The sequence below is a fragment of the Periplaneta americana genome, chromosome 7, assembly GCF_040183065.1.
Source record: "Periplaneta americana isolate PAMFEO1 chromosome 7, P.americana_PAMFEO1_priV1, whole genome shotgun sequence".
In the NCBI taxonomy this organism is placed as follows: Eukaryota; Metazoa; Arthropoda; class Insecta; order Blattodea; family Blattidae; genus Periplaneta; species Periplaneta americana.
This window is the reverse complement of record NC_091123.1, coordinates 186,162,410-186,184,196: the sequence shown is the minus strand read 5'-3', so window position 1 is coordinate 186,184,196 and position 21,787 is coordinate 186,162,410. Positions and strand designations below refer to the sequence as shown.

At 33.4% G+C, this 21,787-nt stretch overlaps 1 protein-coding gene across 5 annotated transcripts in view; it reads right to left on the bottom strand.

Moving 5' to 3' along the window:
• Window positions 1-1,538: 1,538 nt before the first annotated feature.
• LOC138703836 (protein FAM135A) overlaps window positions 1,539-21,787 on the bottom strand; it is a 320,424-nt gene continuing 300,175 nt past the window's right edge. For all 5 annotated transcript variants that reach the window (XM_069832052.1, XM_069832053.1, XM_069832056.1 and 2 more), the window contains one exon: window positions 1,539-20,822. In XM_069832052.1, coding sequence (XP_069688153.1) covers window positions 20,617-20,822 — 206 coding nt within the window. In that variant the 3' untranslated portion in view covers window positions 1,539-20,616. The remainder of the gene's footprint in view (window positions 20,823-21,787) is intronic.

The following is a 21,787-nucleotide window of genomic DNA, read 5'->3' as shown; positions in this document are numbered from 1 at the left end:
ATTTATAAAGTGGATTCTTACAAATTAGAAAAACTGATGCTCAGTTCGTAAATTAAAGTACTTTCATGTGATACAATACATGTCTGCAATGACATTAGGAAGATTTTCGTCACCTTGTGTTTGCAGATTAAGACTTCTGCTGTTTCTTCTGCTGCACTATGTCGTCTGGTTCGGAGAAAGTATTGCAGAAATGGCTGGAAGAGACTTGCAGCCTCAGTGGTGAAATTTAAATTAATGTCTGTTTAACATGTTATACATCCTCTAGTCAAAAGTTCTAAACAGAAGAGCACGAATGGATTCCATTATACGACTATTTTCTAAATAATTGATTAAATGGCAATCTTACTCGTGTTAATTATGTAAGCATGTGCAGCTTACAGCTGTTTCGGTGTTTCTTCACACCATCCTCAGAGCCTACTAGATCTCGGCATCATCTCGAACTTCGCTGCCAGTTGTGTGGGTGTGTTTGATTGTTGAAAAGTGTTGAAATGTGGTGTCAAATAGTGTGCGTGTTCTGAAATTGATCTGTGTGTTGAGAATTTGATCAGGGTGTGTTTTAGTGTGTTTGTATATTTCATATTGTTCTAGTGTGTTGAGTTTTTGGTTCTTGGGTTGTACGTGTAGGATTTCCATGTCTGTATTTATGTTATTGTATGTATGGTTAGCATTGGTTATGTGTTCGGTATATGTAGATGTATTGTGTCCTCTGGCTATTGCTTTAATGTGTTCTTTGTATCGAGTTTGAAATGATCTGCCTGTCTGTCCAATGTAAAAACTGTCGCAACTATTGCATGTGAGTTTGTATGCACCTGTGTGGTTGTATTTATTTGTTTGTGTGTTGAGATGTCTTTGTAGTGTGTTTTCTGTTCTGTATGCTATGTTGTATTTCTGTTTTCTGAATGAGGATGCGATCTTGTGTGTGTTTTTGTTTTCGTATGTTAGTGTGATGTAGTTCTTGTGTTTATGTTAACCAGAGGACACAATATATCTACATATCCCGAACACATAACTAATGCTAACCACACATACAGTAACATAAATACAGACATGGAAATCCTACACATACAACCCAAAAACCAAGAACTCAACACACTAGAACAATATGAAATATACAGACACACTAAAACACCCTGATCAAATTCTCAACGCACAGATCAATTTCAGAACACACACACTATTTGACACCACATTTCAACACTTGTCAACAATCAAACACACCCACACAACAGGCAGCAAAGTTCGAGATGACGCCGAGATCTAGTAGGCTCTGAGGATGGTGTGAAGAAACACCGAAACAGCTGTAAGCTGCACATGATTACATAATTAACACGAGTAAGATCGCCATTTAATCAATTATTTATATTCAAGTGTTAAAAGTAGTGTACGAAAGATTCAACATGGACTATTTTCTTCTCCCTTTCAAGAGACTGTTCATATGCATCAGAGGATGGAAGGGGGAATATAGGAAGGGATTCAATATTTGCATTTCTCACCATTCTACAAACTACAAGATGCTGTAAAAGACACAGACATATAGCCACATGGTAAGACGACCAGTTTATCATCACCATTATCACCATCATTCATAATAAACAGTAAAAAGTACATTATTCTATCACAGCACTAAAACAAATCTCATCCAATACATAATATATATTGAGCTCTCCTAAACACAATATTCCTTTCAACTGTATTAAAATATTACAAGTGTAATATCTTTCCACTTTGAGCTGCTAAAAGATTGAAAGTAGTGACATCTATATACTTCTCCAAGAAATACAATCAATTGGATGATGACAGTACACTTAAATTAGAAGTGGGATATTATTAATAATGTTATTTGTATAATTAAACAACATTAGTCATTTTAATACTGTTGGTTAAATTAGGCCTTTTGGGGATGGAAGTGCAGCCCAAAATGCATCAATTTATGCTGAACATAACAAGAAGATAATGTGGTATAAATGACAAAAATTAATTTAATGAAACTTTTCTTAGCATATGTCTAGTTACTCAACTATATTTTACAGACATCTCATTTACTTTACTTAACTTCAATTACTCAAGTTTATCGGTATAATTTAAAGCTAAAAAAAATTAAATTTTCCGACAATCCCTAAGAAATCTGAACTCATTTTCATATGCACATTTTGCTCACAATATTTATAAATAATGTTAAATTCTGAAAGTACGTTTTAATTTTTGTAACACAAGTAATTAAAGGTAGATATATTAAAAAAGTATTTTAACGGTACTTTTATAAGGAAAAAAGAAATCAATGTATACTACTAAATGCGTAAAGTATGCAACACAAAAATAGTATCAAATTATTTACTTATTTTTCCGTACTTTGGAATTATTGCCGTAAAATATATTCTCTACACTATAATTTTGCAATTAACGACACCTACCTTAAACTTGTATTTGGAATATATATTATGGAACATTTTCAGGCAAATACCAATCATTCTTAAGGATTGTCGTAAGGATAAAAGGTGCAGATATATTTTAAATAATACCTTAAGCTAATTTAAATACTGCACGCCTGAATTGCTAATTCAAACAAAGCTAAAGTTTTGCACATAATTTTAAAATTTATGCTCCAGTAAATTAATAACTGCATTCATTAAATTATGTTTCATGTCTACCAACAGAGCTAGTTCAGTTTTTATACATAAGAGAGTGTACTATTCAGAGTTCTGGATACAGTTGCTTTGTAGGAATAAATGCTATTTCGTATTTCCTTTCTTTACTTTACCGAAATTAATAAAGTTGCCAACTTTGGTATAAAAAAATTTTACTTCCACAGTTTGTCGTCCTGAGAAACCTAAGCACAAAAGATATTTTATTTGTAAGCTTTTACTGAAAGATGTGTAGTGTAGAAATTTCATAGGATCTGCTTGTTTGTAGGTCCCAGTTGGTAAAATTAATTACTGTTGAAACTCGTTAATTATTATCCATGCACCTTCTAAGAGAAAATTACTATTTTAATTTTTAATTTATTACAAAACTAATTATTATGCACATATATAATAAAAATGAAAAAAACGGAACCATGGAAATGGAAATGAATTCACAATCACAAAAGAAGAAGGAAAATCTCAACTACATTTTAATGGCTTTCGATGAGTTTTACCATTTTCATTTATCCACTTCTGTAAGTAGTGTAAGTGATTTTGTAATTAATAACGGAGTAAGAATACACTTAGTCTTTAATAAAGAATTGTTATGGACGTTTTTACGTTTATTTTAAATAAGGAATTTTCTTGATTTTGAAGAAACAACAAATACAAAAAACAAGGAGTTTCCTAACTGAAAATATTTTGATAAGAAAAACATTCAAGATTGAGTAACTGATACTGAAACAGTCGAAAAATTTAATAATATGAACAATCAGTTCACTCATAAGAGATACTGTACATTGTACCTGAGAGCACGTCAGTGTGGGAGAAATCTGGTTTGATGTCAATGTGACAATGCTTTCATTATCACTCATTATGAACAACATTTGATCAGTGTGTGTATCTCAGGTCAGTTTTATGCGAACGAGTTGAATTTTTTAATCTTTTGGATCTTGTGCAGAATATTTTTTTTCTAATTTTAAATAAAAAATTAATGTTACGAATTTACAAATTAAATACGCAGTAATTCACCTTTGTTTCAATACAATTGTGAATATTAAATTCCTAACTTACTATCTTTTTCCTTCGGAATATGTATGATAAGAACTTTGTGTTAAATATTATTAACGTACCTTGTTAACATGTTTCGACCTATTTTCGGTCATCTTCGGAACTGGTCGTTGTTGGTCTTGGCGCCTCTTGTTTCCTGTGTGGGTGCGTTCGTAGTGTAGAGTCAAAGAGTGTATGTGTTTTGAAATTGAGTTGTGTTGAGAATATCGTTGGGGTGTGTTTTCGTGTGACTGTATATTTCATATTGTTCTAGTGTGTTTAGTTTCTGGCTTTTTGGTTGGATGTGCAGTATTTCCATGTCTGTGTTGATGTCTCTGTAGGTGTGGTTGGCATTTGTGATGTGTTCTGCATATGTGGAGGTGTTTTGTAATTTTGTTATGGCTGTGATGTGTTCTTTGTAACGTGTTTGAAATGATCTGCCTGTCTGTCCTAAGTAGAAGTTGTTGCAGGTGTTACATTTGAGTTTGTATACGCCTGTGTGGTTGTATTTGTTTGTTTGTGTTGTTTGTGTGTTGAGATGTTTTTTGTAGAGTGTTATTTGTTCTGTATGCGATGTTGTACTCTATTTCAAAACACATACACTCTTTGACTCTACATTACGAATGCACCCACACAGGAAATAAGAGTCGCCAAGACCAACAATGACCAGGTCCGAAGATGACCAAAAATAGATCGAAACATGTTAACAAGGTACGTTAAAATTTAACACAAGAAAGTTCTTATCATACATATTCCGAAGTGATACAGTATTAAAAGTTGTGTAATCAAGATGTATAAATAATTAATGTTACGAATTTAGAAATTAAATACGCAGTAATTCACCTTTGTTTCAATACAATTGCGAATATTAAATTCATAACTTACTATCTTTTTCCGTTTTAAATAATTTTATGGAACTGCCACATCTATGGACAGTGTTCGTAGTCGGTTCTACAGAGTCCATAGCAGGATGCACATTAAAAACTTGCGTAATGTTTCATATATTTAAACAATTCTGAGAAGTACATATAAGAAATAACTAAAACACTCAAGTAAAGAAAGTGTAGAAGTTGCTGTAAAACAGTGTTGATGGATTTTCGTCTTATTCACTATCTACGAGTCAATTAAACGGAGAATGATCCAATTGAAAAACAATAATTTTTACTAAAATTAATGGCAGTTTTCTTCAAACCTGCTTAATTGTTTTTTTTTTACACAAAATTAAGTAGGTATGCCTAATAAATGAATGATGTAGGCAATATATCTCCAACCTTCTTTATTTAGTAGAATTTAATTACTACTTCATAATTATATCTTCTTCAGACAAAAGCATTTAGTATTTAAAGCTACGTAATTATACAAATTTCTTTGTAAATATATAATTCATAACCTAACCATTACGGAAATGGAGCAAAATCAGACTTAAATTCCTCCTCCCCACCAAAATCAAACAGAAACAGAGTTATACTTGCAATTGAAAACATCAGGAAGCAAAACTTTTAGGACTTAAAAGATACCTACACAAATTAATTTTCAAACTAAACGCCAAAGAATGCAAGCAATGGCAATAGTGGGTTGAATCTGCTATTGATTGGCCAACAGAAACACTTAGAACATTTGCTGAGGTTTGCTGTAGATTAACTTTGCACAAATGTACATAAAATACAATGTGCAACTGAAACCAAGAAATGGATTCGGAACACCTCAAAATCTGTGCTTCAGTGGCTAGTCATGATAATATCTTTGAAAAATATTGGAGTGCAAGAGGTCAAATGACTTTATTGTCAAACGCTTGGCATTAGAAAACAACAACAACATAAAATACAGTAAAACCCCGATAAGACGCTGTTCAAGGGACCGGGTGTAAACCACGTATTAGGCGGGTATACTAATTTTGACTTATATACAGTATCTATTAGCATTTTTCTTTATTGAAGTACATGATTCATGAAAGGTAATACAGTATTACTCCATTATGTAATTACTGTACTGTATGTCAAAGACATTTACAATATGTACTGTACTTAATTCTTTCGAAAAAAAAAAAAAAGCCATTTATAGTTGTTTGCCGTGTGCGTGTTCTCCAAGTCCTCATGTTCACCACACTTCAGTTTCTGCGATTACATCCTCCCGACATCGCAGCTGTAGTGATTGAGTCGCGATTTTTTATTATCGTTCTTAATGTCGATGATGGGATTCCTAATGAATCAGAGAGTTGTTTCTGAGTAAGAGTACTGTTCTCATCGTACTTTCGTAAGATTTCTAGTTTTTCCGACACAGAAAGCGCTTTTCATTTAACACTCATTGTAATCACATTCACAGACACTTCAATACACTAAAGGACAACAAACTGCCCAGCAAAAAATTCCAGAATTTTATTACGACTGAGTGAGGAATGTTGTTTGAGAGAGAGGGTTAGCAAGAGGGTGGGGTATACTAAGGTATGAAGTGTGAAGGTTTAAATGCGCAGTGAAGGGTCGAATACCAATACTTTTCATGTTAACGGCACCAGTGAGTTCAGTGACCAAGATGTTTCATTGCTGTTACAGTACATTCCTGAAAATTACATCGAAAATATTCCACAAAAACAGAGTAGTATGCGGGACTTGAGCACAACAAACGGGGTATTTTATAAAGGCGTTATATATGACATGTACGGGGACCAGACAAAAAAAAGCGTAATAAGCGGGTGCGTCTTATCGAGGTTTTACTGTAGCTGTAAATCGACATTTGAAAGTGATATACAGTAGGCCCTAAATAATAACATGTAGGTATTAAACCTTACTTCAGTGTTTCACTAATGCAAGACAAATGTGATTACAATAAGGAATGCTAATCCTCGACAATGGTCTTTTACTACTGCTGACTATCTGGTCTGGTAAGGCCTAAGGGATTTTGGAACTCAGAATATTCGCAAGGAGATACATAAATAACTCTGTACTGTATAATAATTTCTCCGAAATATACCGGTAAGTGTCTGAAAGCATACTTATTTCTTTTCTCTCTTCATCTTATGTAAGAAACAATCTAAAAAATCGATAGAGTCAATTTCGAGTATATCGCCAATTTGTGCTTTTAATGATATTATATTAATTTTTTAACTGAACACTGTTGTATTTAATGTGCATAATTTCTGGATAAACTGACTCGTCGATAGTGAATATAGGAAAAACATGTCAAACAGTTTAGGAGAATAACTACACAGACACGTGGACAGACAGAGACAGCCTTCCCAGTAATATTTTTCGATATTTGAGATGCTGAAAACGGACATTTGCACGCAAATCTCGAAATGCCTTTTTGCAGCATCACAAATTCTGTATTTCGTATAAATGAAAAATAAAAACGTGTTGAAATATGACATTTACAAATTTATATCTACAATTAAGTAGATTAAACGGCGATCTTACTCGTGTTAATTATGTAAGTCTGTGCGGCTTACAGCTGTTTCGGTGTTACTTAACACCATCCTCAGAGCCTACTAGATCTTGGCGCTATCTCAACTTTGCTGCCTGTTGTGTGGGTGCGTTCGCGTGATGAAGAGTTGTGTCAAATAGTTGTGTGTTCTGAAATTGATCTGTGTATTGAGAATTTGATCAGGGTGTGTTTTAGTGTGTCTGTATATTTCATATTGTTCTAGTGTGTTGAGTTTTTGGTTTTTGGGTTGTATGTGTAGGATTTCCATGTCTGTATTTATGTTATTGTATGTATGGTTAGCATTAGTTATGTGTTCGGCATATGTAATGTAGATGTATTGTGTCCTCTGGTTATTGCTTTAATGTGTTCTTTGTATCGAGTTTGGAATGATCTGCCTGTCTGTCCAATGTAGAAACTGTCGCAACTATTGCATGTGACAGATCAGGTTATTTGAAATATGAAATAAATAATTGGCCAATTTTAAAAGAAATTTAATTTACTCGAATTTGTAAATAATAAATGTAAAGTTTTGTTATGTTGACTATAACATGCAGCTTTTAAATACGCCAGACAAATTACTAAATTGATATGTTAATTGTTATCCTTTCAATTTTACAGCATCATTTCAATATGATGTATACAAATACAATCAGAATCTCTGTCCATGCATAAACATAAAAAAAATATTTAAAACATAAAACAATCACGGATAACACATGCACACGAAATATGAGGAAATGAGTGGAGAATTTAGTTATTGAGTGCTTTAGAGTTTTATGAACAAATGTGCTATTTCGCTTTAAATTAGTTGCAACATTTTGTGTTTCTCAGGATGACTATATTTAAAAAAATACAAATATGTTAATGTTCCAAACATTAAATTCCTTTTTTATTATTATTATTACGGTACTGTACACGTAACATTAAATGGTAAAATAAACTGAAGGCGTAGGAATATGCATTTAAAGAGCACAGAAAAGTAGAATAAATTGAATAAAGAATAGGAAATCTGATCAGAATAAATCAAGCTTCTTGTGGAGGATACTCACTCTGTACCAGTATTATGCTGCAAAAATAAGTTTATTGATACATTTGCATATTATGGAGGAAAAGAAAGCTGTAAATCCGCAACTGTATAATTTCAAAGTACATTCAGTTTATTCTAGAAAGTGATTTTGAACTTGTATTTTAGTTTACTAATCCATGTCCCTTTCTCAGATGCATGACATCTAATATCCTTCGTTTTACACTATATACAAATTACATCACAGGTCTAAGTACTAGACACTTCTGCCCATTGTTCAGATCAGTATACCTTGCAATAAAACCAGTGGTACAAGACTAAGAGAATTCATTTTTTAGGTTATGTTCCCAATAAGCTTTTAAACTGATGTTCTTCATACTGTATAAAAGGAGACTGTAAATTTTAAAACAAATTGAACACTTAATTTGTATTATTTCAACAACACTTGCATATGTGAGTGATAATTTGTTGTATATATATATATATATATATATATATATATATATATATATATATATATAATGACATTCGGAGAAAAAAACAAAGAGAAGCAAAATATTATTATAACAACAAAATTACCAAGCAAGTAAATATATTCATCCATATATACCAGCGTTTCTCAAACTCTGGTCCGCGGACCACCTGTGGTCCTCGAGGTCTGCCCTTGTGGTCCTTCAAAAAAGACTGAAGAAAAAATAAAATTCAAACAAATTGCGTATCACTTTACAGCTGAAAATCTCAGAGTTTGGAAATGACACATGACAATCACCTTTCACTTTTTCTCTCAGTACTGACATTTTATAAAATTTATTACTCTATCCGTCTACTGACTTCCCACTCTACTCTCAACAACAAAAGAGAGATTTAAAGCACTATGAATGTGATGTTTCTTGCCATCTTTTCCCTGCACATCTGACGCCGCCCCTGTAACCCAGCCAGGTACCACCCAAATTCATAACAGAGGACCAAAGTACCGAACCTTTCCATTTATTTATGACTTTCTTAATAGTTTTGCCGACATCCAGTCTGCACATTGAAATGGTCACGCACTGTACATCGTACACCAATAATACAACTCTGAGGTCACAATTTGAAAGAGAACAGTTAATTGAACTCTCGAATGAGACCGGACTTAAAATTAAATTCCAAGCGGAAGGAATGGTTAATTTCTGGAGTGCATCACAAGTGAAAAGAGAATATAGTGAACTGTACAATGGTGCTTTAGAGATTATAATTCAGTTTGCTTCTATGTATCTGTGTGAGAAAGGGCTTTTATCACTAACTCTAATAAAGACAAAGTAGGCTACCGAAATCGACTCGATGTATGTGACAATCTCCGAATTAAGCTTACCAATATAAAACAACTGTGCAAGAATCGGCAGGCTCATCCATCTCATTAATGTGAGTACCAACATTTTTTTAGTTAATAAGTTAAAGATTATCCAAACTCTAATAGCCCTGAATTATTAAAGAAATAAAAATGAATTTTCTTTTATTAACATTAGCTTAATTAATTAATACTAATATAAAATTAATTTAATTTAATTAATTTTAATTAATTCTATTTTGAAATATAGGTATATTAATATTAAAATAGACTACAAAAATTATAAATTTGTTTTCGAAGGGAACAAGAGTAAGGTGGTCCACGGAACTGTTCTGACTTAAAAAAGTGGTCCCCACTTCAAAAAAGTTTGAGAAACACTGATCTATATAATATATTCTATCTTACATAGTCACATCCCATTCTCTTTGCAGTGGATTTTGAAAAGTTGGTACAGGAGTGGAATAAATTCTTGAACATTGAATGTGATTATCTAAAAATGTACGTTACATATGGGTAACACTGACTGTGGAAAACAAAAAAATCTATATATAAATTAACGTGTGGACTCCAGAAACTTAATTATTTAACACCTCTCACACATCTTAAGAAATTCTCAAAGTAATTCCTTAGAAGCAAAAGTATATACAAGAAATTTACAAATAAAAACACGTGCACAGAAGTAAAATTAATTTCTGACCAATCAAATTCCAGTTCACAATTTGAAACTAAACAATGAGATGTTACGTCTTTTCCATATTTAGGCCGAGTCTCAAAGCTACATTTCCAGCTGAAGTGAACTAGATTGTTGACTAAATAGCCGGATGTGACATCAGAAGTTACTATCCAAAGCTACGTAGTGAATAGCAATCAAGTCCGTTGTAGCTAGTAAATGAAAATGCTTGATTGTTGACTTGCATAATAAACAAAAATGGATACCTCATTAACAATTGGGGTTATGAAATCAGATGCTTTGGAAATAAAATGTGAGTTCAATGTAGAATAACACGTTAAAGTTGGAACATTGACATTGTTGGTACCTGTGTTACATTTTTTTAATATTGTAATATTTCAGACCCTTACCTTTTCCACATTTATTTCGATTGCTGATAGCCAAAAGTAATTTTCATAGACATCTTTTGAACCTTTTACTCTACATCTTTCTACGTTTGTTTTCTAGTGTCTCAGGAAATTACCATTGAGTTCATAAACCTGAGAATTAAGTTTCTTAAACTGTTTACTGGAAAACTGTTTATAAACAAAGAATTCGAATTTCCAAAAAATAACAGCTGATAACTCGTAATTAAACTGCATTAGGACACTGCCTTCTTAATTTAATGCTATACCTTAATTTCATGGCTTTGAGAAAAATGAAGAAGGCCATGATTCCAACATACATGTCCAAAGTTCCCTAGTGTGTAGTTTACAAGTTATCTAGTTGCTAGTCACTAGTGTGTAGTGTGGACTTGAGTTTTGAGACACGGCCTTAATAACAATGCGAAGACTTGAATCTTGAATCAAGTGCTATGAAAATGCTTTTCAGCAATAAGTGCTTAATCATAAATAAATCAGATAACCAATGAAGTGGTTCAGTAACATAGGTTACATACCAATATGTGGATTACTATTTAATCATAGAATAGTGGATTGTTCAGACTGAATCATATCCGAAAACATAAAGGAAATGAACTCATTACTCAAATCTCATACAAAAGATGTTCGTTGCTGAGAGGGAAGGGAACCTACTGGAATCATATTTGCGATGTTAGAATATAGGCTACTTCTGAGACTTACCACAGGCAGCAGTTTTTAAAGTCAGTATTACCTGAATGTTTGAAAACTTAAAGGAGATGGCTTGAAAGAAGACATGATATATTATTTTCTATAAACCTTTGCTTCATGGGGAATTAAATACATGCAGTACCGGTAGTCAATTAACAGGTAAATAAAATGAACATAACCTAGCAGTTTTCCATCTGAGGTCTAAATGAATTGAAAAACGTTTGAATTACCATGACTATATATATAGATTATGCTGTTATTTTACTGTATATGTTACGTTAAGGATTCAAGCACACACATGCAATTAATACGAACTTACAACTGAAAACTGAAATGTAAATTGAAGTGTTCAACTCTCACTTATTTCTGAAGTAATAATTACTGAAATACACATAAGCACTCTAAGCCAAATTTTCTTGTTTTGTAAATGAAAAGCTTCAGTTTTAAAGCCTTAGGAACAATATTGGGCCTACCATGTCTCATGTCAGAACTTTTCAATTTTACTGTGTCACCTATGATACAATTTTACAAACTTCTCTTGAATTCGTATGACTGTAGCAATTTTACACAATTAATAGGCTTTTAAAATACCAATGCAACCATATTTTTCTATGGGAACATCTTTAAAGTATGGCATCACGATTTACAAGGATACCGTACCAATGTTTGGGATGCTTTGCTGGTGCCTCATTTCAAATATTAATTCGAGCTTTTAAATAATTGAAATATCAAAATAATAAAAAAGAGAATACTATTTTATAATCAATTAAATTGTAGAAAATAATTATACACGTCAATCTTTAAAGAAAATTAGAGAACAGTTCATTGATATTTCTACATCACGGAAAAGATAAATCTTCTTATTTTTTTAAAGGCTATAGCAGCGAATAGGGAGTATAAAGAATGGACACTTCGCGTCGGTACCTTTGATGTAGCCGGACTGATTTTCATGACCTTCAAACCAGCTAGAGCGTGAGATTCTGCTTTCTCCCTAGAGTTGGCGCTGACATCACACCAGCTAGCAGTCGACACAGCGGAAATATAACACATATAATTAATACATCTAGGTACATTATGTACTCAAATAAAATAAATTGGACCCATAAAATAATAAATCCTCATTAACTGTAATGTCTAGACTCTAGAGTTCCTTTATAATGAGAGTTGAGACGTTGACCCCAACAACAATTAAAATATGTAATGATTTGATAGCACTGAAAATGGAAAAACAAAACTCTTATGAGAAGTAAAACCATATACCTATATTATATTATATACAAATATTAAACGAATTTGATACATAATTTTATAATGTATTATATTATTTTATAATATAATTTATTACATCTGAAATATAAACAATTATTATTACAACTAGTTCATCACTGAGAAATAAGTAAATTCTGCTAACTTGAATTTATTTGAAGCAAAGCGTTACTGGATTATGCAATAAGGTAGGCGATGTTTGAATCCTGTGCCTTAACTCTATTCTCAATCATTATCTTAGTTTATGCTCGGTTACACTAACCTCTAGCGCTTGAAAGTGGAACTAAATGCTGGCACACAGAGAAACACAACACAGGAAAATTCGCTCAGTGTCCATTCTTTGTAATCCCCACTCGCTGGCTATAGTAACTAAAACTGCTTGTACACGATCAAAGTTTTCTTCCAATTCAATACTTTACAAGAAAATTTGTCAAAGACTGTCACAGACTGTTCAGTACTGAAAAATATTTGACAAGATTTTAAAACATGTGCTTCAAGTTCATTGTAACCTACGGTATGCACCAAATATTACAATATAACTACTCGTATGTAAATCTTTCAGAGCATAAGTAGGCTGTATAAAACAATATTTGTTTTACTTAACTGTACAGTACGGCACCGTGTAACAAAGAATATTATGACTGCATATTGTTTTAAAACAAAATATTTTGATTAGTATTTGAATAGGTAACAGTACGGTATACATACATGTACTGGTGTTTACTCGAGATATCTGCCTATCAGTTTCCTCATACGCATTACTTTTCTTCATTTTATTGCGATATTCCATAGAACCCACAGCATACAATTATCAGTTTAATTCATATAATTGAATTAACTCGCAAACAACTTCTTTAGGCCTGACACCATGTTTTTTCTTTGTGGTTCTTGGCATTATAATATTTTCGAATGCCACTGGTCAATTCCTTCAAGAAATGTCAAGTCTTTGATCAATTATAACATGTTCTTATTTATTTTGAAGACAATCAAAGACTTTGAAAGCATGGTAAGTGATTTGACAATAAAATCCATGTAGAATCTTTCGTACACTACTTTTAACACTTGAATATAAATAATTGATTAAATGGCGATCTTACTCGTGTTAATTATGTAAGCATGTGCGGCTTACAGCTGTTTCGGTGCTATTCGACACCATCCTCAGAGTCTACTAGATCTCAGCGCTATCTCAACTTCGCTGCCTGTTGTATGGGTGCGTTCGTGTGATGAAGAGTTGTGTCAAATAGTGTGTGTGTTCTGAAATTGATCTGTGTGTTGAGAATTTGACTGGGGTGTGTTTTAGTGTGTCTGTATATTTCATATTGTTTTAGTGTGTTGAGTTTTTGGTTTTTGGGTTGTATGTGTAGGATTTCCATGTCTGTATTTATGTTATTGTATGTGTGGTTAGCATTAGTTATGTGTTCGGCATATGTAGATGTATTGTGTCCTCTGGTTATTGCTTTAACGTGTTCTTTGTAGCGTGTTTGGAATGATCTGCCTGTCTGTGCAATGTAAAAACTGTCGCAACTATTGCATGTCAGTTTGTATACATGGAAATCCTACACATACAACCCAAAAACCAAAAACTCAACAGACTAGAACAATATGAAATATACAGACACACTAAAACACACCCCAGTCAAATTCTCAACACACAGATCAATTTCAGAACACACACAATATTTGACACAACTCTTCATCACACGAACACGAACTAAATTCAGCATGTTTTGCTATTAGATCTATGCAAAAGATAGTAAATATCAATACCTTAAAAGCAATATACTTTGCATACTTCCACTCGGTAATGAGTTTTGGAATAATATTCTGAGGAAATTCCACAGATAGTAACAGTATATTTCTATTACAAAAAAAGAGTAATTAGAATAATAGTAGGTGCCAAATCTAGGGAATCGTGTACGACTATTTAAAAAAAACTACAAATAATGCCCATGGCTTGTCAGTATATCTTTTCATTAATAATGTTCCTGGTATGTAATCGTGAAAACTTTGTAATTAATGCAACAGTTCATAGCATAAATACACGTCAAAAAATGACTTTCATACTCCATCGGCAAGTCTATCGTGCTATCAAAAAGGAGTGCGTTATATTGCAGTAAACATTTTTAATAGCATCCCTATCGATATAAAAAATGAAACTCAAAACATGGGATTATTTAGGGCCAAATTAAAGAAGTACCTAATTTCTCACGGCTTCTATTCTGTAGGTGAATTCATGACATTCAATAACGCTTCATGAAATTGATACTAAAACTTTGTGTTGTACTAGTAGACTATATTGTAAATCTCGTCTGTATATATTTCATCTAGACTGTGACTATAAATTAAGGGCCGTATTCATAGACATTTTTAGCGCGGGCTTCCAGTGGATGATCAGCGTTTTTCGTATTCATAAACCAGTGTTAGTGATAGGATATGATTTGAATTCTGTACTAGCAACCAGTGGATAGCCGGGGCTAGCTTAGTACGCTCGTAGCGCGTGCTGCGAAATGTCTATGAATAGCACCCTAAGATTTTATAATAGTATTAAGTTTTTTGACTTGTTCCATATTCTAGCTGTAAGCAATGTATGAATACCATGGAATGTTAATAAATACAATACAATACAACGCACCCACACAATAGGCAGCAAAGTTGAGATAGCGCCGAGATCTAGTAGGCTCTGGGGATGGTGTCGAATAGCACCGAAACAGCTGTAAGCCACACATACTTACATAATTAACACGAGTAAGATCGCCATTTAATCAATTATTGACAATAAAACTTGTAAAGTATTGGCAAGTCTTGAAAAGTCTTGTGAAGCATTGAATTTGATCGTGCTCAAGCAGCTTACAACTTAGTAAATAATAGCTATTATATTTAACGAATAAGGATTACAGAAGTAATTATTTATTGACCATGTGAAAAGTGAAACTGTAGTGTTTACACAATGGGTATGTACTACTGTAGCTTACTGTAAGAAGAGCATACATACCCTTTCCAAACCCCACAAAACAAACTTGTATGAACATGGATTGCATAAGCATCACAGTCATTGGCACAAAACCCAGTAACAGTGTGGCATAAGCCATAAAGAAGCTCTCCACTGGACATCAGCCAAGGAAGCCTACAGAAAAGATCAATAATGTTTTATTAAAAACACATACCAATCTTGCATTGAAGAGAACAGAAGTGGCTAAATGTGGACTGGATGGATTACTAAGTTATGTTTACAGGAAGTGTAACCCTGGACTACCCGACACCAACCTGTCCATCCACCTGTCCGTCCAAGATTGTTCTGAGCAATAGATAACATGTAGAGTGCCTGGTGTGGAGGGAGTCTATGCCTGAATTGTGGCGATTTCTTCCTATCGTTATATCACCGAGTATGATTTTAATAAATTACAAACGACAGAACCAACATTTACATAGATTTGATAAATATGATAGTCAACAGGAAATTTTTATCTTGGTGCATACTGCAATGCAAATTAGGGACCACTGATGTCTTTCCTACATTTAGTTTTGTTATGGAATCAACATGTGAGCAAAGAAATTGACATCGTTTTTGTTTATATCCAACTCCTGCAGGAGAATAAAAAAATAATAACTGACGGCTCACGCATTCAACATCCACATCATCATGTCAGACCGAACAAGAAAGGTAGTGGAACAAAACAACCCAACGTTCCTTCAGATCGAACTGAAACACTTTGCAGATCTGCTCTAAAGATTTTGACTTTGGAATGGTTTAGGAAGGTTGCTAATATGGTATGGAAAGTGATATCTAATTCTTACAAGTATAAACATATACGATGGAGTGAAGTGAAACGGTGACTCCCTGTAGTAGGATGTTGTAGTGGTGTTCATATCGGCACGGCACAACAAGGATTCAAGCGTAGTCATGTTTGAGCCTTGACTTGAGGGTGACTTAGCTGCACTCCAGTCAATGCTGGAGGGTCCATTGCACCAATCGAGAACAAGGTCTTTTTCTTGTCTCAAAGAAAAATAATAAAAACCACCATGGAAAAATTAAAACTACTTTTATAGCATAGTAGGTGACTGCACAAATGACTGAAACTCAAGATCCTTTTCAAACATTAAAGGACTGTATTCTCCAATGTAGGTAAATATTCTTCTTTTCAAAGATATTTTTTTTTTAACAAGGACTGTGTTCTTACTTTCTCGGTGCAGTTTGTACATTTGGACATACTGGATACTTTCCTTTCACATTTTTTTTTTTACTAATTTTGATTATTTCTTCATCCATCTGAAATGTTTTGATTATGTCATTAAAACCTGAAGTGTAATATCCAGTATGAGGAAGACATCAAATATGGATAAACATAGAATGTAAATAAAGACTGTTTGTTACAGAGTACAGTTGTACCAAACTTGTTAGAGTACAATGTTAAAACACACATATATAATATAACTACATGAAAAGTAACATTTAAAAGGAATGAGAGAAAAATTGGCATATCTTTTCTTTAGAGGAAATGATCTCATTTGCCAATCTTTGCGAAATAATAATTACAGTAGAACTTGGTTATAACGACATCCAAGGGACCTTAAAAATTATGTTGTTATAAACGAGTGTCGTAGTAACAGAGATTCATATTATCAGTCTAATGAGGTGGAAAATTAAAAATAACAAACTTAATTAGGCTTATTTTAGATTTTTGTATTCACTTTTAACCCTATCATGAACATAATAAAATACACATATAATTATAATACAGTATTCTGACTAAAACAGTTTGTTCAGTACTCATCAAATTTCTTACTTACTAGCGAAGTAATCAGTCATTTTACTCTGTTGTCTTCTATTTGCCCAATACACACTTTCTAAATTACGTTCTATGTTCATTATTTCAGTTGCAATTTCACTGCTCCCTCCCCTAGCTTCATAGAACATGTTCATAATATTCTTATGGCTTCTAAAGCGTCACTCACTTCTTTTAGTGACCATACTGCGTTAAAATGCGTGCACTTAGTAAAAACTTCCTGTCAAAACTGACTGCACGCAGGTACTGCTAATATCACATAAATTCGGGCGGGTTATAATGGGGTAGGGAATCTGCCTGCATTCCAGAGGTCTATGATAGAAGGGAACAGCAAAGAATTTGCCAGGTTACAGATTTCAACACAATATTTTTCTTAGAATACTTTGGTTCTTAGAAAATCTTATTTCAAACTGAGGTTGAAAATGACGTTATACGCGAGGTAGATGCATATACGTTCGTCGTATTAAGAAAGGTAGAAAATCATATATCTTATGGGGAATTAGTTGGGACCACAGAATATCTGACATTATAGGCGAGATGCCGCACAAAACGAGGTCGCTATAACCAAGTTCTACTGTATTATTATTATTAATGCTGACTTACAAGAGGCATAAAACAAACTCCTGTGAATTAAACAATGCTTATCTATTGTAATCGGATGTGTCAAATATATGAGAAACAAAGAACACAGTTGCCCAAAAATACATTCTCTTTTTCTGTCGGCTGTCATTACATCATTCTACCTTTTAGTATAAGGTATTCTTCCACTGCATCAAGTCCTTATGCGCACAACATAATACGTGTACTGCATTTCTTTCTTAAACATATTTTTAAGAAGTGTAATACTGAAAGTGTAAATATCATCTTCAAGAGATCTCTTTAAAATGTGTTCAAATACATACTTTGTAGCTTGTCTTGATAATTGCTTGCAAGACAACAATATCATTTATAATCTTCAAGAATCTTTAAAAACCTGAATACTATCTCTGCCGCTATAAGGATTAAAATAAAAGTGGTTTGTATTCTTTGTTCTTGAATCTTTAAATCTAGTTATACAATTATTTCAAAAGAGAATGAAGATAAAGCGAAATTTAAAAAAATATAATCCTCAAATATGTTCAAATGTTAATTTCTTAATGTTTAGCAAAGAATAGTTATTTGTGGTACTTGTGAGGTAAGTGCATCTTTATTGCGCGAGTGGAGAGATTTAAGCTCAATAAAGATCACGCTCACAAGTACCAAACGTAATTTTATCCATGATCATAACGAAAAATTCTGTTTTATAAAAGAAAATATGTTGAAAATAAGTCCTCATATAATCACATATCATGGCATAGATTTTAGAATCGATACGTGTACTAGATAGGTCATGATATAGGAGGCCATGATTAGTGAAGAATGATATCTAAGGCGTTGGATAAATAACAAATTATAATTAATTATATAATTTTAATATATATTTCTTCATTTTAAACGTGTATTTTCATCTTTTTGAAGTTTCAGGGATTATTTAGAAGTGTTCACGGGACTAATGTGATTAAAATAATTTCACATTTTACTTCTGTAAATATTAAAACGTAATTAATCATTGTGTCTAATTAGCTCAGTTGACTAATGCGTGTTGTTATATGTGTGTGTGTATCTAATGCTCTGGCTTTAACAATGAAGTCATCATCCTTCTTGCTTCCCAATATTTTGATGGAAGGTCCACAAATGTCCTAAGAGTTTCACAATCAGCCAGGTGCTCCATCTCCATGTCCTCTTCTCTGGTGCACAGTAAGCATTTAGGTGAATTCAGTACTCCAATACGATGGAGGCAATCATGACCAGTAATCAATCTAAACATGGCCACGGCAGATTTTCGAGGTAGATAGGAATTAGTTTTGGATTTCTGAATGATTCTTTCCATTTTGAATTTTGATGTTTTGCCTGTTCACTGTAACTTATTCTTTTTATGACTCGCTTTATTGATTCATATGGGAACTTGAAATTTGTTTTTAAGTTGATATAAGTTCCTTTCTTTGCTAACATATCTGCTTTCTCGTTACCGTTCAGTCCGCAGTGGGCCGGGATCCATTGGAAGACCACTTTTTTATTTAGCATTTGAATTTGTTTTGTTTGTGTTGTTATATAAAATCCTATAAACCCAACTTCGCAGGTTCAAGTCTCCTCGCCTCCCAAAAGGTAAATTATTACAAAATTAAAAAAAAAAATACATATTATATATGGATGTAATGCACAAATTACGATGTAGTAGATAGAGAAAAGAGAAGGAGATTGAGTGTATGTATATTTAAGAAATGATAATAAAGAAGTAGAGGTAGTGACATCTAGTAACTAATATATTAACTTCTTGAGTAATAGTTCAATGGAAAAGTATACATGTGTACCCGGGTACTAGGAAAATACTAATGAACTGTGAGATAAAGTTCAAACTGTGAGGTAAAGTCTTTATCTCACTAGTGAAATAAAGTAATGTTGAATAAAAGCCTAGTTTACAAACGCAAAAGTATTTAGTAAAGGCATGTTTTTCGTTATGGTCATGGATAAATAAGTTTTATTAAAATACTGTATGCAGCAAATAAAAAAGTAAAACAGTTCTCTGACATTTAAAAAGTGTGTCCTGGAGGATTAAGTACATCTTAGTGTACTTACTCTTTGAAACAGCAACAATCATTGCACATCACACAAGCAGAATGCCTTCATCTAGCAAGACGGAAGATAACATTTGAAACACGATTATTCCTCTTCCACCTAATTCAATTTCTTTAGACTTACTGTACTATCCATTTCCTTACTCTCGTCAGTCTTAAAGAAAGTATTAATTTATAAGACTACTTAATAATGATTTGAAACATTTCCATGTTACATATTAACACATTCAAGGAAGAATTTGATTCACATGAGAATTAAAATGTAAGAACTTCGATGATTATTTATTTTTTACTTTAGTTCTCAAATGAAAACTTTCCAAACTTCTGTACAGAGTGTGGAAAAGAAAGACAAATAGAATTACGAATTACTTACGCAGGCACCTTTTATGCTATAAACTCACTAACCCTCGGGTACCTACACTCCTGCACAAGGCAAGATCAACACATCTCTACTGTATTTAGTAAAATGAAAAGTGACAAAAAATAGGTATCAGTTGTCTTGTATCAACATTTTCTTCTTCACATGAAAATCCAACAAACTCGTCTTCTCCCTGTCCTTGCCACAAAATAAAATTCACATACATTCATTTACCTACTATTGTTGATTAACACTAATAGTGGGCAGTTTGAATGGCCGGCGCCATCTGGTGTTGGAATCGGGTGCTCAGAGACCACGAGGCGTCGAGTGGCGCCCTCATCTGAAGTATTTGAGACCAGTGACCACGAGGAACTTCTCGATGAAGAGTTCAGAGTCCAATACGGCTATGTGTGCAGCTCGCCCAATCAGGGAGTTCGCTGTGTTGGGGAGTGCGTGGTGCACATCGTAGCGCACAAATGTCACTTCTGGCTTGCTGATGATAGGATACAGGATATTGTGCACCATTTCACGATATGCAGCACCTGGACAACAAATGTTACATTAACCACCAACACACGTGAGATACACTTGCAATGGCAATTGCTTTAACTATGCAATGAATAATACCATCAGATGCATTTCCAATTCACTGCGGGCTAAAGCAAGGAGATGCACTATCACCTTTACTTTTTAACTTTGCCCTAGAGTATGCCATTAGGAAAGTCCAGGATAACAGAGAGGGTTTGGAATTGAACGGATTACATCAGCTGCTTGTCTATGCGGATGACGTGAATATGTTAGAAGAAAATCTACAAACGATTAGGGAAAACATGGGAATTTTACTGGAAGCAAGTAAAGGGATAGGTTTGGAAGTAAATCCCGAAAAGACAAAGTATATGATTATGTCTCGTGACCAGAATATTGTACGAAATGGAAATATAAAAATTGGAGATTTATCTTTTGAAGAGGTGGAGAAGTTCAAATATCTTGGAGCAACAGTAACAAATATAAATGACACTCGGGAGGAAATTAATACAGAATAAATATGGGAAATGCCTGTTATTATTCGGTTGAGAAACTTTTATCATCCAGTCTGCTGTCAAAAAATCTGAAAGTTAGAATTTATAAAACAGTTATATTACCGGTTGTTCTGTATGGTTGTGAAACTTGGATTCTCACTTTGAGAGAGGAACATATGTTAAGGGTGTTTGAGAATAAGATTCCTAGGAAAATATTTGGGGCTAAGGGGGACGAAGTTACAGGAAAATGGAAAAAGTTACACAACACAGAATTGCACGCATTGTATTCTTCACCTGACACAATTAGGAACATCAAATCCAGACGTTTGAGATGGGCAGGGCATATAGCACGTATGAGCGAATCCAGAAATGCATATAGAGTGTTAGTTGGGAGGCGAGGGAAAAAGACCTTTAGGGAGGCCGAGACGTAGATGGGAAGATAATATTAAAATGGATTTGAGGGAGGTGGGATATGATGATAGAGAATG